The sequence below is a fragment of the Larimichthys crocea genome, chromosome VIII, assembly GCF_000972845.2.
Source record: "Larimichthys crocea isolate SSNF chromosome VIII, L_crocea_2.0, whole genome shotgun sequence".
NCBI classification, from domain to species: Eukaryota; Metazoa; Chordata; class Actinopteri; family Sciaenidae; genus Larimichthys; species Larimichthys crocea.
The window spans coordinates 30,940,997-30,958,808 of NC_040018.1; the positions used below are offsets into that span (position 1 = coordinate 30,940,997).

The 17,812-nt window shown below is 43.7% G+C and overlaps 1 protein-coding gene across 1 annotated transcript in view; it reads right to left on the minus strand.

Annotated features, from left to right (window-relative positions):
- Window positions 1-248: 248 nt before the first annotated feature.
- The window catches only part of LOC109140385 (multiple epidermal growth factor-like domains protein 11), a gene marked incomplete at its 5' end in the record, with an annotated part of 23,779 nt that continues 6,215 nt past the window's right edge, over window positions 249-17,812 (minus strand). The window contains 7 exons of the mRNA XM_027281378.1: window positions 249-2,595; window positions 3,755-3,976; window positions 8,108-8,341; window positions 9,088-9,216; window positions 9,708-9,836; window positions 10,611-10,739; window positions 11,019-11,147. Of these exons, the coding sequence (XP_027137179.1) occupies window positions 2,411-2,595; window positions 3,755-3,976; window positions 8,108-8,341; window positions 9,088-9,216; window positions 9,708-9,836; window positions 10,611-10,739; window positions 11,019-11,147 (1,157 nt within the window). The remainder of the gene's footprint in view (window positions 2,596-3,754; window positions 3,977-8,107; window positions 8,342-9,087; window positions 9,217-9,707; window positions 9,837-10,610; window positions 10,740-11,018; window positions 11,148-17,812) is intronic.

Here is a 17,812-nt window from a genome sequence, read left to right on the forward strand (position 1 = left end):
TAAATTAAATTTGAATTTAAAAAAAATTGGATTAAAATTTACGTTTACTGTCATCTAAAACAGCTGCAAAACATTTTATGTCTAGTTTTATATATAATTTTCAGTGTGAAAGAAACGTTCTGGTTCAGGTCAACATAATGTGAAACGCCACATATGCAGACGACACACAGCTCTATATGACAACACATATGTGACATGATTCTGATTATTAAATACCAGCTGCTGCGTAAGAAGACAAGACACCACTCCCCTGAGCTATGACAACTTTATTGAGTTTAGAGTTTGAAACAAAAGACCGACAAGCAGAACTCGATACATCTACTGAAGCTCAAACTATCATGGGATCAAAGACGTACGAGGAAGTCAGAGCTAACGGAACAAAAGGAGGAAAAACCGACAAAGCTGTTCACATCTGATTGTCAACATGTCCTGTTATTGCTGTTTGCCAATGTGTCATCATAACATATTCAAACAGAAGGATCTCAGACATCACGGCTTTGTTTCGTATGTATGTGAGGTTGCTACATTAAGATTAAGATTAGAAACATTTGATTGTGTCTGGGAACAAAAATCTAAAAAACCTGTGATGACAGAGTCGAGGAGGAAGTTTAAGTAAATTAAAAAGTTTAATTATTGAAATCTTGACGGTTGCTGAAACAATTAGCCAATTAACTGATCGACAGAAACATGACAGGACTATGCCGATGGACTATGGGGGGCGCTGTGGGGGTTGCTACGTTCTCAGCGGGTGTTGGACTCCGCCAAGGTTGCCCCTCGTCCCTGATTCTGTTTGTGACATTCATGGACGGGACTTCAAGACGCCGCCTGGGTGAGGACAGTGTCCGGGTTAGGAACTTCACGTGGTTCTGTTGGCTTCATCAGGCGGTGACCTTCAGCGCGCAATTGCAGCCAAGCATGTGGCAGCTCCAAGCGGTGGAATGCTGCCTCCGGGTTAGAAGCGAGTTGCTGCCCCAAGCGAAGGACTTCAAGTATTTCGAGGTGTTGTTAACCAGTGACAGGAAAACAGAGCATGAGATGGACCGGCGAGTTGGAGCAGCATCGGCAGTATTGCAGACGTGAACAGTTGTGGTTCAGAGGGAGCCGAGCTGGAAGGCAAAGCTTCCAGTCCATCTACGTTCCAACCCTCACCTATGGTCATGAGCTTTGGGTAGTGACCAAAAGGACACAAGGTCTTGGACATCTGGAGGGAGATTAGGGGCCCTGGGGCACACCCAGAACCCGCTAGAAGGACTTCATAGCCTATCTGGCCTGGGAATGCCTCGGGATCCTCCAGGAGGACGTCTGGAACGTACCGCTGAACCTGCTGCCACCGTGACCCAACCCTGGATGAGCGAGAGGAAATGGATGGATGGAAAATTTTCTGCTTTTCCTTCCCTCATGTGACTGTAGCTGAATTTTGGACTGTCGATCAGACAAATGAGACATTTGAAGATGTCATCTTGGGCGATGGACACTTTCCACATTCCTAATAAAAACCATGTTTCAGATCGGCGTTGTTCCCATGTTCAGACAGTCAGATGACAATAATCACCAAAGAACACAATCAGGGTATTCCTGGCTAACTATGATATCTCCAATAATCTTTGGCATGCATGTGTATTAAGCTTGACACTACGAAAGAAAATCACAATAATCATAATTATAATAAACACTAGTGTACAGTAAGTGTACAGCCAATACAGCACTCTGTCTACAGTACATACAAAAAGAGAAGTTCAGAGAGAAAATATGGATCCCAGGCGAGATCTTTAAATATGTAAACAGGAAATAAGAAACGATGTGTAAAAATACCAGAACTGTACAGGTAGTGTAAATCTGACCAGGTGCGACTTTGCGTGTTTTCTTCTGGGAGTTTAATCAGTTTGTTTGCACCGCAGGCCGAACAGTCTTCATGATTCTTTGTACGAGTTTGGTAGATCCACTCGATCCAGGCGTGCAGCGAGTCTCTGCACACGCTTCTCAGACAAATTTACAGAGTCACTCCGTCACTTTTCTTTTCCTGCCGTCCTTCGAACTCGATCTTCTGACTCAGGACGTATCAAAAAAGACAAAGAGACGAGCGTACCAGACAAAAACGGCATACTTGTGTGCATACGTACCGTCCGTGTATATTCCCTCTGTCTGTCGATGACGGGGAATTTACAATACGACACAAATATGTAGTATTGAGAAACAAATACTTTAGATAATATACAGTGATAAAATATCAAACAGCAGCACGAGGAATAAATAAATAAATATTAGTTCAAACTAAATATGTACTTCTGTCCTCTGAATGTTCCTCTGCTTTAAAAAAAATCCATGTCATGTCCCGGTTCACAGTTTTCTGGCTCTGGATGAACTGGGAGCACTGGTCCAGTGTCCAGTCTGAGGTGCTGGGAGTTGAGGTCTAGAGCAGCGAGCTGGTGGGGCTGCCGGGCAGCGGAGGGCTGTGGCTGTGAGAGGGGCTCGGGCGCACCGGCAGCAAGTCGTAGTGGCTCGGGATGTGGCTGTTCCTGGGCAGGTCGTACGGGTTCTGAGGGTAAGTGGGAACCACCACGGTGCCGGCACCCTGGACGATACTGATGGTTGGTTCTGGGAGAGAAAGACAGAAGAGGAAGTCAAGTAGAGATGTAGTGGTTTAGTTTGTTAACCAGCCCAGAAAAAGCACACGATGAACGGAGGTGGTTTGAATGTGTGAGCGTCACACAATAAAAGAATCTGTGGATTTCATCATCTACAGTTCATGATATCATCCAGAGATTCAGAGAATCAGCAGCATTGGATGGATGTGATCTTCAAAGCAGAGCGTTAAAAACAGACTCTGTCGTGAACATCACTGCGTGCACACGGTTCATCGCTGCGTCCACAAACGACAGCTGAAACTCGACCGTGCAAAGATCCAGAAACCTCCTGTGGGCCTGAGCTCATTAAAGATGGACTGAGGTGAAGTGGTCTGACGAGTCTGGCCACGTTTGGAGGCTCCATCCGGCTTGTTATCAGCACACGGTTCAAAAGCCAGCATCCGCCTCAGGTCCACCCACGATCTACGATCTATCAGGAGGCAGCGGAGCCAGGACGTCCATATTCTACACTGTCCATGGAACATGTGCTGCCAAGTAGACGACGTCTTTTCAGGGACATTCTCGTTCTGCACGTATTCCAACAGCCTGGCTCTGGAGTCAAACTTGTCTAGGGATGGGAATCGAAAAAAACGGTTCCCATTGTTTCAATTTCTTGGAATCGTTTGCCAATATTGCAAACAATTCGATTAAAGTATCGATTCCAGTGGGCGGAATGACGTCGCCACGCACGATGCGTAGCAACTTCCAGTGCAGCCAACAGTCAGCAGTAAACATGGCGCCCGAGCAGTACAAACGCTCGAAAGTTTGGTTACGCTTCACGAGAAAAGACGACAACAGGGCAACTTGCAACGTGGATATTTCATCAAAGGGAGGAAATACTACCAACATGCAGAAACTAACACTGTCTATCATGTTACACCATCTGCCTCATTGAAAACCTGCTATTACTGACGGTTAACGTTAGATGACCATCACGAGAGGCAGAGTCTGACTGGCTCAGAGGCAGAGGCTGGTGGTACTCGCTCCAGTACTCGCTCCAGTACTCGCTCCAGTACTCGCTCCAGTACTCGCACTTTGGCGTCTAATGAAGCGTTAAACTCGACAAAGGAGACCCTGAACTGTTCACATCCAGCGAGAATGAAGCAGCCCCTGTGCGGCTGCAAACGTACCCATGTCGTAGACGTTCTTGGCGGGCGTGGTGGTGGTGCTGGTGGTCGTGGTGATGATGGCGGCGGAGCAGCAGTGGGTCATGTGATCGTGGTGAGCCGGTGATTTCATCTCCACGTAGCTGCTCTCGGAGTGTTTGCAGAGGCCGGGCGGGTCGTTGATGGTGGCGTACGGGTTCTCGCTGTTGAGGGAGCACGTGCTGGACAAGGAACCCTTCATGTAGTCTGAAAGAGGAAGAGCACATGGATCAGGTGACCTTGTGTGTTTGAGGAATAATGCTCGAGGACTCGTGGGAGTTAGAACTATCGATGTAAATACTAAAGAAGCTGTTGTTGAAGGTCTGCAGACAAAAGCTCGTTGGATGGACATTAGAGGACGATTAAAACGTAAGAACGAAACAGTTTATCACAAGTTACCATAGTGACCAACTCATGTCTGATTACAGGGATCATCACAGGACTGACTCAGGTGTTACATTTCTGGTTTTAGAGGAGAAGGCTGGTGAAAACACCTGACAGATACAAAGGTTCATTTTAAAGGGATAGTTCAGGTCGGCCATCAGTTTGAAGGACCAGATGTTGTGGATGGGGGCAGCACTAAGAAGGGCAAACCATCAGTCTAAGTCTACGTTATATTTATCTTATTTCCAACGCTTCACCTGCTGTCAGACAGAAACCAAAGCCTAATCATATCTAATGTTTGCTCTTTTCATAGCTACCAAACTTCAATGACAAAAACAGAAATCTGTGCTGGAGTTCTGTGAGAATCAACTTCTGTTAGTTAGGATCCAAACTTTTAACTCCTCAGTGTTCTGTAAGTTACTTTTTCTGTCAGTGAAGTCTGGCGTAGATCGATATAAACGCTTCGGTTTAGCATCGAGAAGGACTGTCTGACAACAGTGTAAAGTATGAAAATATTCTAAATATACACTTGATACTAAAATCAGTTTAGTGTATAATACCTCATACAATCCTGCTTTTAACAACTTAAACTGTCCCTTTAATTTCCTGAGTTTATCAAACAACCTGCAGGAAGCTGCAGGAATTTGTTGGGGGACTATTTTCAGCGGCGGATTAATCCACATTTGGTGCTTTAGTGAGTCCATAAAAAGTAACCCTGCTCTGACAGTATGAGATTATCACCAGACTTATCCTTTAATGTTCGAGTCATCATCACATCACCGGACAAACAAAAGGTGACGTCAGCATTTCAGGTTAAAAACAAACAGATCAGCGACACGCAGCATTCAGTTATCGTGGAGGAGAGACTCCCCCGGGGGAGTTTTAGGAGTGATGGGGTCAAAGCAGGAGGAGGAGGAGGAGGAGGAGGACACAGAGGAGAGGAGTCGACCTGCAGAGACACAAACACACCTGTCAGCACACCTGTACGTTCACAGCAACAACATCAGGTACATTTCATAAGGAAGGAGAGCATTCAGGTGCAGGCTGAAGAATCACTTCAAATTATGGAAAATAAATTCATTTACAGTAGTTTTCTGTTTTTTTTAAATTGTAAACTAAACTAAAATTACAGATTTTCTGTAAATTAACAACCAAACTGTAACTTTAAGTCATTTCTGTAGTTAAAATGAGTTTTTTCTGTATTTTTCCACTTTCTTAAATTACACACAAAAGTATTTAAAATGACAACGATGATCTGTAATTAAAGATGTGGCTCGTTAGAGAAATGTTTATCATCTTTATCGAAGGTCTTTGAAGATCTTTAAAATAACGGCGTTTCTCTGTAAAACGTCGAATATTTCAGTAAATTTTAACATTTATGTCTGAATTAATTCTGATATTTTAGCTTTTTGTTTTAATGTATAGTGTTAGTTAGTTAATAGTGAAACTGTCTAAAATCACAGTCGTTTTCTGGTAATTACCGATCTGTTATTTTTCATAGTATCATGTCAATAATGAGTCTTGTACAGAAACATTGCTGCATTACTCATGTAGTATTTTTTCAGCTTTCTTACATCACATACACATTTATGCAGAATGATAGTAATTATCTGTAATTAAAGATGTGGCTCGTTATAGAAATGTTTATCATCTTTATCGAAGGTCTTTGAAGATATTTAAAATAATGGCGTTTCTCTGTAAAACGTCGAATATTTCAGTAAATCTTAACATTTATGTTTGAATGAATTCTGATATTTTAGCTTTTTGTTTTAACGTATCTTTATTTACATTTATTGCTGACTTGATGAAATAGTGAAACTGTCTAAAATCACAGTCGTTTTCTGTTAATTACCAATCTGTTATTTCTCATAGTACCATGTCAATAATGAGTCTTGTACAGAAACATTGCTGCATTACTCATGTAGTATTTTTTCAGCTTTCTTACATCACATACACATTTATGCAGAATGATAGTAATTATCTGTAATTAAAGATGTGGCTCGTTATAGAAATGTTTATCATCTTTATCGAAGGTCTTTGAAGATATTTAAAATAATGGCGTTTCTCTGTAAAACGTCGAATATTTCAGTAAATCTTAACATTTATGTTTGAATGAATTCTGATATTTTAGCTTTTTGTTTTAACGTATCTTTATTTACATTTATTGCTGACTTGATGAAATAGTGAAACTGTCTAAAATCACAGTCGTTTTCTGTTAATTACCAATCTGTTATTTCTCATAGTACCATGTCAATAATGAGTCTTGTACAGAAACATTGCTGCATTATTCATGTAGTATTTTTTCAGCTTTCTTACATCACATACACATTTATGCAGAATGACAGTAATTATCTGTAACTAAAGATGTGGCTCGTTATAGAAATGTTCATGTCGTGTTTGATTGTTTTAATTCAGGGCAAATCTGTTTTTGTTTTTAATATTTATTAGAATTACGATATTTTACTTTGACGTTTTTTTACGACCGGTCAAAAAACGAGACATTAACTTTGCTGATGGTATTCATCAGACTCAGACACTGAGCTGTAGTTTGACAGTTTAATGTTGTGGAGCTGTCACTGTGGAACATGCGGCTCGCTGATGGACAGGTGCAGTGACGAGTGCTACAGGTGTAGCAGACTTTAACGAGCTCTCACACCGGCCGGCTGTATTCTGTCACTTTTAATCAGATCCCGCCTGCAGCGTGTCGGAGCTGAACGTGTCCCGTTACATGCAGAGATCCACACCCATACGGACACGGAGACAGCCAGCCATTGGCTGAGGGAACTGTTCGAGCAAGAGGATTGGCTGAGGAGTCGGTCGAGCTCACACAGTACCTCTGTAGCGCGGCTCCACGTGGTAGCTGTAACGCCGGTCGATGCAGTAAACACCTGCAGAGAGAGGAACAGGTCGAGATGAAGAAGAACAAAAGGAACACGGCGAGATTCTTCAGTTTACCTCCAGATGACCTGATCTGTCTAAACTAAATGTTTTAAACAGTTTGATGTTTCCTCTCTGATCAATCTCTGATTTGTTCAGCGATTCAATTAAGAGTGCCTCCTGTTGTGCTCGTTAAGAAGCAATCAACCAATCAGAGTTTGTAGGTGGGATTCAAATCTTTCTCCTCCATTCTGAGGCCTCAAGTTTGGCACGATCTTGTTCAGCCAGAAGCGTCCAGAGCGTGGAGCTCTCTGAGTCGGGCTGAGCGTGGAAAAACGACGTCCTGCCTCTCATATTCCAGCTGAACAGACTAAAATCAGTTTGTGGAAGCACTGCCTGCCTCGAGAGTTTGATCTGTGTCAAACTGGACGGACTCACTTCACTCCTCATTTCTTTGTCTGCGAGAGGCCTGACATGACCCTGTTCTCATCATCTAAATGGTTAAACTTGATCTGTAACTCGCTGAGAAGAAGAAGAAGAAGGAGGACGACGCTCCGACTGACCGAGCTCGCTGAGGTTACAGTAGGCGCCCCACTCCGGAGCGCTGTTCCTGTGTCGCTTCTTCAACTTCATCTGGAAGAAAAACATCATTAAATATATAAACACTGAATTCTCTGTAGATAAACAGGATGCTGGCGGACTCGTGAACTTCACTGATAGGTGTTAAACGTGTCGCCCACCTTGGCCGAGCTCCTCTTGTCCGGCTTGGCGTAGTGCGCGGCGTAGGTGCAGGGCCCCAGGGTGCGGTAGCTGGGGTTGGAGAAGCATCGGCCTGCGGAGCTGTTACTGGGAGAGGAGTCTGCAGAGGAGAGCAGGCCTGTACACTGCAGCCCTGCTGTCACCACACCACACCAGCACAGGTTCTTACATCCTCCCCATGTCTACCTACCAGCACCACGACACACATGCACGGTGCACGGGCAGCGCACCGGACAGCCTGACACAAATCTGAACAACCACGGTCGACCGAAGCTGCGAATTAAAAGAAGGAGCTCCGACCGACACGTGGACTCTTACCTGAGAGCGAGTAGTCGGTGGAGTTGATGTGCAGGGCGGGCGTGTACGTGACGTTCGGCACGTGGTGGCCTTTGTCTCTCTGCCGGTACCGGAACCAGACGACGAGGCTGAGCATGGCCATGATGAGCAGCAGCAGGAAGATGATGCCCAGGACGGCGCCGGCCGACTGCCGCTCCGACGCCAGAGCCGGGCTGATCTTAGTGTAAGGGTTCAGCTCCTCCATCATCAGGGCGGCTGAGGAGTTTCAAAATAAAAGATACAGGCATCACAAGAAAACCTTTTCGTCCCATGACCTCTGATCTCAGGATGTCCGGATGGTTATAGGTTCTCTGGGTTCCCATGAGTCTCCCTTTGCGTGCAGTATGCATGTTTTTCCTTTAAATGTCACAAACTGGGTCTGACTGTGAAGCTGAGACTCTTGTGGATTCATGGGTGATGTTGTTCATTGAGCTCACTGTATAAAATGACCTATCGTGACCTCGAGGATGATCGCAGCCTCATGAAACCGTCCAACCACAAACTAGAGAGCGAGGACGTCCAGAGGACGAGAGAGGTGTGCTCAAACATTCATCGAGTTACAGAAATCTACAAATGTGACAACAAGAGACTTTTGATGATGTTCTTCAAGGTCTTGGCGTCTTAATGTGACATTTTGGAGTTTGGACATGAGACGTGAAAGATCATGAGATGATCGTCACATACTTCTTTCATTGAATATTTGGACAGAACTCAACGTTTCTGTCAGATTTATGCTGAGCTGACCTCCTTTAAAAAGACAAAACATTGATTATAAGGAGAAATATCAGATCTATATTTGATGGAAAAGATAAAAGAAAGAAGCATCAGTTCATCAGAGAACTCTTTGTTCTTCATCTTCATCAGAAACTTTTTCATTTTCTTATGCAGATTTCTGCAGAGTCGTCCTGTTTAATCTATGTGTGTGTGTGTGTGTGTGTGTGTGTGTGTGTGTGTGTCCTCACCCTGGTCACAGCGGATTCCCTTGAATCCGATGCTGCAGTAGCACGTTCCCGTCACGTAGTCACAGGTGGCGTTGTTCATGCACTCGCACAGCTGCTGACAGCCGTAACCGAACGTCCCCGCAGGACACTCTGGACACGGACAGGCGAGACAGACGAGGGTCAACACAGCAGACAGGACAGCTGACACGTGTCAACATTATGTTTAAATGTGAAAACTCATGAAGAGGAACATCCTGATGATGAAAACTTCTGTTTTTATTTATCATTTTCACTTCATCTGGAACTTTTTGTGTTTTTAAAACGTCTGTGAAGCTTCTCGTCGTCTAGAAGTGAATTCATGCTTCACACACAGAGTAAATGCTTATAATATGTAGTTACAGTTTTATTAGGTGACATCTGTCTAAACTTGGTGGCAGAGCTGCAACAATTAGTCGATTAAGTGATCAGCTGTCAACTATTAAATAAATTACCAACTATTTTCATAACTGATTCATATTTTTGAATATGATGTGAATATTTTCCACACATTTATCTATCTGTCTCACACTCGCCTCACGTCTTTGCAGAGAGGTCGCTGACATTTATTCTTAATAAAGACGTGCAGACGTGTGGACACTCACTGAGCTCGCAGCTCTGTCCGATGAAGCCCGTCCTGCAGGAACACTGTCCGCTGATGTGATCGCAGTCCGCCCCGTTCTGACAGCGACACACCTCGGCACACTGCGAGCCGTAGAAACCCGTCGGACAGCCTGAAGACGAACAGAAACAAACATCATTCATTCTCTCATCATCATCAGGGACACATCAGCGTGGTGGACAGGAAGGAAGCCGGAGAGAACATCCACACAGGCTGTCGGGGTTGAACCCAGAACCTTCTTGCTGTGAGAGAACAGTGAGACCTAAAACCTCCACACAAAGAGTTTGCATTTCCCCCATCAGCTGTTGGCTCTTCAAACAGGGAGATGATCCGTGAATCTGGAGGCGAGTTTGGCTGAAGCAGCTTTTCTGGGATTGGCTAATCTGTCGCAGTGAAGTCGACGTGGATCATCTCTGCAAATTGAACCAAACCCAGAAGATTTAAACAACTTCTCAGACACCCGAGGACGCTCCACAGTCTGTGTTTGTCTGTGGCAACATCACGGAAACAGACACAGAAACATACGTACGTATGTGAAGAAACAAAGCAGACTGTGACTGTAACTGTCTGCTGTGAACATCAATTCCATGTTTTTATTCCAGGAGCTCGCCAAGTTTCAACTTGAGACCCAAACGAGACATTTGGTGTCTCATCAGGACTCAAACTTCCTCAGACCAAACCGTCCATGACTCAGTGTGTGTGTCACGAAGGGAAGAAGGAGGCAGGGAAGGAAGGGAGGAAGGTTTTTAAGGAGATAAAGGAGTGGATGTGTTCAGGCGTGCAGTGTTTTTATCCACCACCAGATGGAGGTGCAGGTACGAGATTCTCAGACTCAGTGTGTGTGTGTGTGTGTGTGTGTGTGTGTGTGTGTGTGTGTGTGACATACGCTGAGTACAGTAGAGTCCCGTCCATCCGGGGCTGCAGTCACACTCTCCGTCCGTGGCGCTGCACTGGGCTCCGTTGTGACAGTTACATGTGTGGATGCAGTCCGGGCCCCACGAGCCCTGAGGACAGGCTGCCAATAACACCAATTAACACACACACACACACACACACGCACACACACACACACACACACACACACACACAGTTCAGTCAGCAGCCTGAGGACCGGATGTGATCAGGACAGTCTTCATTATCTTCACGAGTGATGGAGCGATCGTGGAGTAATTGCCTCGAAGCCTCTGATTGGTTAACGATCAACTCAAACAACAAACGAGCGATCACCAAGAACGCACGAGGAAACGAGGTGAGCTGGGAGATGAAGCTGATGAGGTGATCTGTGTCGTCTTACGTTTGGAGCAGTCCTCGCCGATCCATCCCGGGTAGCACTGACACGAGCCGTCGATCGGGTTACAGGTGCTGTTGTTGGTGCACAGACAGGCCTCGGAGCAGGCTTTGCCAAACTTCCCACTGGGACACACTGTGGATACAGAGAAGACACACAGTTAAATATGATGCAGTAACACTGTGACGAAATAATTATACTCGTTTTTCAGTCTCAGGATTTTGTGGGCGGTCCTTAAAGGGCGGCTCGATGACACGCTGAGGTCACCCTGAGCAGCTCAGAGTGTTTCAAAGTCAGTCGTGTCATTTTCTGAACTCATCCGATCCGACAGTATTGGACCAATAAAACATTGACGGCACCAGATGAAGAGTCAGACGATCATTACGGTTCATCCTCAGGGGGACATGAACGTCTGACGTTTTACTTAAAACCACAAAGACGGATCTCCAGAGTCACGAGGATTCAACCTCTGAGGGCCACGAACGTCATTTCATTTAGAGTTTTTAAGATTTCAGACCGACACTGCAGACACACACACACACACACGCACACACACACTGTATGTAGTGACTCGTGTCGTGATGTAACACGCTGTACACGGCTGGCTTCAGCTCACACAGCATTAGGCAATCATTACACTACTGATGTAATCTGATTACTTCCTGACGTGTGGGTGGACACAATGCTGTGATTATCTCTGTCTGCACAGTGCGTGAGTTTATAGTTTTAATATTTGTCGGTTGATCTTTTTATTTCTTTAAAACCAGCAGAGGAAGTGTCACAAGCTGCAGTTCCTCTAACGTCCACTTGAGGCTGGCTCCAGAAGTGAGTCAGTCACGGATACGCGGTCCGTTCTTTTCACTGTCGGTGGTCTGAATCCGAGGGACTCGCCGTCTGCAGATCTTTTATTAAAGGTGATTTACGGCTGAGCTTTTGAGCCTCGATCATCTTCTCTGAAACTTTTTTTCCTCTGTGTTTGTTCACCTGATGTATTTTTAATTTCTTTATGATTTCGATATGATGCCACGACTGTAGCTCACTCTTAGTTTCAGTTATTAACAAACAGATCTGTTGGTAAAGTGTTTTAGGGACACTCAAACATCAATAAATGAGTTTAAATTCTTATTATTTTTTAATAATAAATAATTTCTCAAAGATAAAAGAGAGACATGAAGAACAGAACAGATATGAGCGACGCCCGGCTCTGCCACCCTACATCAGGAAGATTCCAGACTTTTTTCTCGTCTGTCGTTCCCCGTTGTTCCTACCAGATAGGGGCGTCCCTCTCTACCTCTAAACCTGGACCTTCCTTCTCTGTTTCCCACGTCTGGACTCAGACTTCAGTCCGCAGTGAGAAGCTTGCTGTAAATAAATTTACACGTTCAGTGTGAGGCTGCTTGTTGATGCTGCAGTGGCATTAGTTGTAACGCACAGCGGCTTCCCTCTGCTTCCTCCTGCGTCAGGGTGATAAATTTCAGGGCTCTCGGTTCACCGTTTAGCCAATTATCTTAATTAGGAAAATCCTGTAGCGTGAGCGAGGCGGTAGACCGGTCTGCACCATTAGAGTAACATCAATTAAAGCAAATTAAATGGCCTCGGGAAGCCGTATGAGGCAGGAAAAACAAAGCAATCACGCCAACAGTTAGACGAACACCACACCACACACACACACACAACACACCACACACTGATATAGGTGTGGTGGATGTATTAGCTTTCATATGGACTTTGAAGACAGCTTAAATGCGACTAAGTGGACCATGATCCATTATTAAAATGATCAAAGAACTAATCAGAGAAACTAATCAAAGTTTCTTGACACACACACACACACCACCACACCGTTCAACCAATCCCCTAAACAGACGTTGTGTGTGTGTGTGTTGTGTGGTGTTGTTTTCTCCGCAGCATGTTTCTCCGGGTTTCTACGGATAGTGCCAGCCAGTCGTGTCCTAATTGTATACGTGACGGGGGTGCACCACATCAGCGGCCATTGTGAATGTCTGTCGGGCTTCTTCGGCTCGCTCTGTAATCAAGGTCGGTCGGGAGGTTTCTCTCATGTGACAAACAGCTGGTTTGTTTTTCTACAGTTGCAATAAGAATCTTCATCGAGCCTTCAAGATGTTGTTTGACTGAAAGTTGAGTGCAGGAAACTGTTTTTAACTGTTTCCTACTTGTGCAGACTGTGCGGATGCACGGGCCGCAGCATGAGGGGCCCCCAAGCTGCAAGTTCAGCCTTAATATTTTGGGAGAAGGAGTTACGCAGTGTAACAGAGTTAATCAGACTGTTGCTCGTCACAGATCATCTGAAAAGGTCCCCAAATAGCCCATCTTGTACGGGCCCCCAAACAGCTAGAAGACCCTGTTAACGGTGGTTATTTAGTGTGGAGACGAATTGCAGAAAAGGTCGTATGAAGGTCGAACACATCCTGGCTTAGTCTCTACTTTGAGTCTGGCGTTGAAAGATTTTTCAAAATTCAAAGAGTCTGGAACATCTCAGACTCCGAGGGCCCGAAACTTAATTGTTCAGGAGCCTTCCACCTTCCAGCAGCTACGAGCCAACATCGCCTCCAGCTGAACCTCCTAAACACTGAACTGCTGCTGCTCTCCAACCGACTACACACCATGACATCACATCAAGACTCAGAGACGATCGATGACCTGCTAACCTCTTGATTCTGTCCTGACCACCTCATACGACTCAGGACGATCCAGACTTTCTGTCTTTTCTGCTTGTTCTGTTGGTTGGAACGTCCTACCAGTCCTGAAGACCTCCCACGCTCTTCAGAGAGGACCTCCTCTACAACTACCAACAACTGGACGTGATAAATCTGTCCCTAGACTGTTGTTCTTTGTTGAATCCGGACTGATTTCAAACCACTTCCAAACGTGTCTCAGATCTGTTTTCTTTCCGTCCAGACTTTCTAAATCGGTCTGATCTGTTAAAAAATGGATCTTCTCGGCCTCAGAGCTGCGGCGCCTCTCTCGTCACGTCATCCACCCGTCGAACCATGAATGCCACAAAATGCTCTGACTGACCTAGAAAGCAGCATTTTTTTGAATCAAAAAGTCTGCGGCCGGACAAGTTAGACAGCAAACAGAGACAGATGACACGTCTTTCTCCCTCCAAGCTGAAATCGTGCAGCCTGACTGTGACCGACGTATTTTTAGACCGTCTGGCACGATGCGACCTGAACGAGCCTGGCAGGGTCGCGTTTCCGTTTCTCACCCAAACCCCAGAGAGTTGTTGCAGACTCACGTCTCTTGATGTCCTTCTCTCTTCTGTAATCACCTCCTCATGCAGAACCACTCTCTCCCGCTTACCGTGGCCTGCCTCTTGACCTCTTCATTTACCGCTGTGTTGTGAAACACTTTATTCCTGCAGGTTTAAACTGAAGCCGAGCCCACGGATCTCTGTGAAAGGGAAACCTTGAGCTCTTCATTTCACCCGAACACTCGCTTGTTCGTCATTTTTCGGCGTGCTTTAGCTCTCTGCAGGTCAAACAGGTGTCAAGTCTGTCATGAAGGCGCTCAGCCCAAGGTTCGCCGTCAAGCCAAATCTTAAATGTTGAGAGTGCGGCGTGGAATATTCATCATCATTAAACATGAAGATCAGCTGCACCCGCTCGTCTCACCATTAGACATTCTGCTGGCCGCTGCATCTTCAGCAGACCCGTAGATAACCGGGGCGAGCTCTGATGAATCAGACGTCCGCACGTGGCGGGTTTTAAGAGCCGGTCACGCTCCGTCCTGTTCTCTCCATGTTTGATGGCTTTTTGTACGAGCTAATGATGTTATTCGGACTGCAAGACAACAACTGTGTGGTGTGGTGTGTGTGTGGTGCGTGTGGTGTGTGTGGGTGTGAGAGAGAGTAACGTTTACTGAAAAAAACGGTTTTCAGCACTTTTATGAAGAAATCAACGTTTTCTTTTTCAAGTGCCGGCTGGGAAAGATTTACACAAACGTCTGAGGAAGGAGGCCAAGCCGCCGTGCATGATCTATAAATCTCCTTGTAGAGACACAATCACCTCCAGAACGACCACAACAAAATCAGGATCCTTCAAAATAAAGGAATATTCACACTTCTGTTTCTGTTTATCAGGTTTACTTCGAGCTTTTAGCTCAAGGTTTTAAGTCTATTCCTAAAGTTTAGAGGCCAGAGGCTGCTTGAAGAGCCCTGATTTAGCATGTTAGCATGCCTGAACCATAGACTTTACACAGTATATGTAAATCATGACCCTTTAGTCTCTTTGGAGCCGGTGTGTCCATCTATGGTATGCCTGCGTGAGCGTGAATGAAAATTGTTGTTAGCTTGTTTTAGCTCATTATTAACTCGTTTTTAGCTCATTGTTAGCTTGCCTTAGCTCGTTGTTAGCTTGTTTTAGCTTTGTTGTTAAGCTTGTTTTGCTTCATTGTTAGCTTGTTTTAGGCTTGTTGTTAGCTTGTTTTAGCTTGTTGTTAGCTTGTTTTAACTCAGTTGTTAGCTTGTTTTAGCTCATTGTTAGCTTGTTTTGCTTGTTGTTAGCTTGTTTTAGCTCATTTTTAGCTTGTTTTAGCTCGTTTGTTAGCTTGTTTTAGCTCATTGTTAGTTTGTTTTAGCTTGTTTGTTAGCTTGTTAACTATTTGTTAGCTTTTTTTAGCTTGTGTTAGCTTGTTTTAGTTCATTGTTAGCTTGTTTTAGCTTGGTGTCTAGATTGTTTTAGCCGTGGTTAGCTCAGCTACAGTTGTCCTGAACGGGGAAATTAGCTACAGAGACCAAAAACTGTGTTTTTGTACCAGGCTGTAAACATGTTTATTTCTGCTGTGAAGTGGACATTTGGACATGGGGACTTATGGAGACTGACTCACTTTGGAGCCAGCCTCAAGTGGACGAATGAGTAACTGCAGGTTGTGTCAGTCCCAGTCACACAGTTGTTGTTGTGATTTTAGAAGCATCCAGTCATGAAATTAAACTTGTTTTGTGTAAAAAACATTTAGGAAAATTTACAACAACCCTTCATCAGTTTTTTTTTTTAGTGTTATAACAACAAACTAATTAGAAAAGTTAACAGCTGATCCCCAGGGTTAACGAACAGTCCCTGTCCTGCTAATTATTCTGTTCAACTCATTCATCTCCTGTTCGTACGACAGCTGTTTTTCACTTTGATCGGGACTTAACAGACCACTACTCAGACGTTGGTAACTGTTACATAAGAAGTGGACTTCATTAAAGCGTCCGCCAGTGATCTTTATGCTCTTACTACACAGCTAAGAACCCCTCCTGGGTTTTAATTCTTCCACTGGAACAATGTGAACAGCTCGCTAATGGCGACTACAAGCCAGACGGGCAGACCCTATTAATGAAGACAATACATTACATGCAACAGGTGGGACGAGGTGGTAAAATGCAAATCAGTGCAGAGAGTAATGTAAAAATAATGAATATCTACGCATCTCATGAATATTTAACGTATTATTTCATCCTGCTCAAACAGTGAGATGAAGAGGAAGCAGCACACGTTGTGTACAGCTACAGATACTTTAAGTACACACTGTCGTAATTATGCAAACGCTCTTAAACTTTTTTTTTAGTTTAGAGTTGGTCGAGTTAAATGTCAGCTCGTAATGTTTCTAACTTTTACTCTTTAAAATGTCACATGACGCTCCCGGAAAAACAGTGCAGAGCTTCAGTTCATGAAGTTTGGGAGTTACTTTTAACTCTTTAAGGTGCTACAGGGAGTTTAAACTGGTTTATAAATAAATATGTATATATATATTAGGGCTGTCAATCGATTAAAAAAATTAACTAATTATCGCAAAATGTCTGTAATTATCACAATATCGCGATAATCGCGATTAATCACGATAATTGTGATTAATTACAGACATTTTTGCGATTGTTTATATATATAGGGCTGTCAACGATTTTAAAAAATTAACAAAAAAAAAAACTAATTAATCGCAAAAAAATTCTGTAATTAATCACAATTAATCGCGATTAATCACGTTAATTGTGATTAATTACAGAATTTTTTGCGTATGTATATATATATTAGGGCTGTCAATCGATTTTAAAAAATTAACTAAAAAATTACTAATTAATCGCAAAAAAATTCTGTAATTAATCACAATTAATCGCGATTAATCGCGATTAATTGTGATTAATTACAGAAATTGTTATATTAGTTGTTATATTATTATTATGTGAATCGCGATTAATGCTGATGCTTCTATATGACCTCATAAACAAAACAAGTGATTGGCTGTTTATATGTAATTATTCTTCTAAAGTATCTGGTCAGTTTTCCCTCAAAATCAATAAAACAAGGGCGGTTAAACGCAGTATCACACCTGTCCACAGGGGGCGCCGTTAGACAAAGCTGAGTGTTGGACACGATAATAATTTAGACGTTTTGTGAACTTTAATTTAACAGACTGAATGTTTTAAACACAGTTTGTCCTCTCGGGTTAATTGGAAATTCTCCATAAACCCCAGAGCACATTATATATATTATCAGACTACGACAGTATGTCTCAGGTTTTATCAGTGGAACTACAGTCAGTGAAGAAAAAGTAGAAATGTTTCTTCCTTAAGCAACACGATGTGCATTTCCCTGAAATGATTAACTGGAAAACAAAGTTGGACAAAGTTCCTGCAGCTTGTCTCGACGTTTTATCACATTAGAGACGATCAGCAGAGTTTATTCACCAACAGAGTGTAAGTATTTTCACCGAATAATATATATAATAATACTCTCGACTGTTAATCACTTGTATTTTACATGATTCATATTTTCTTAATTAGATCACAGTTGTTTTTA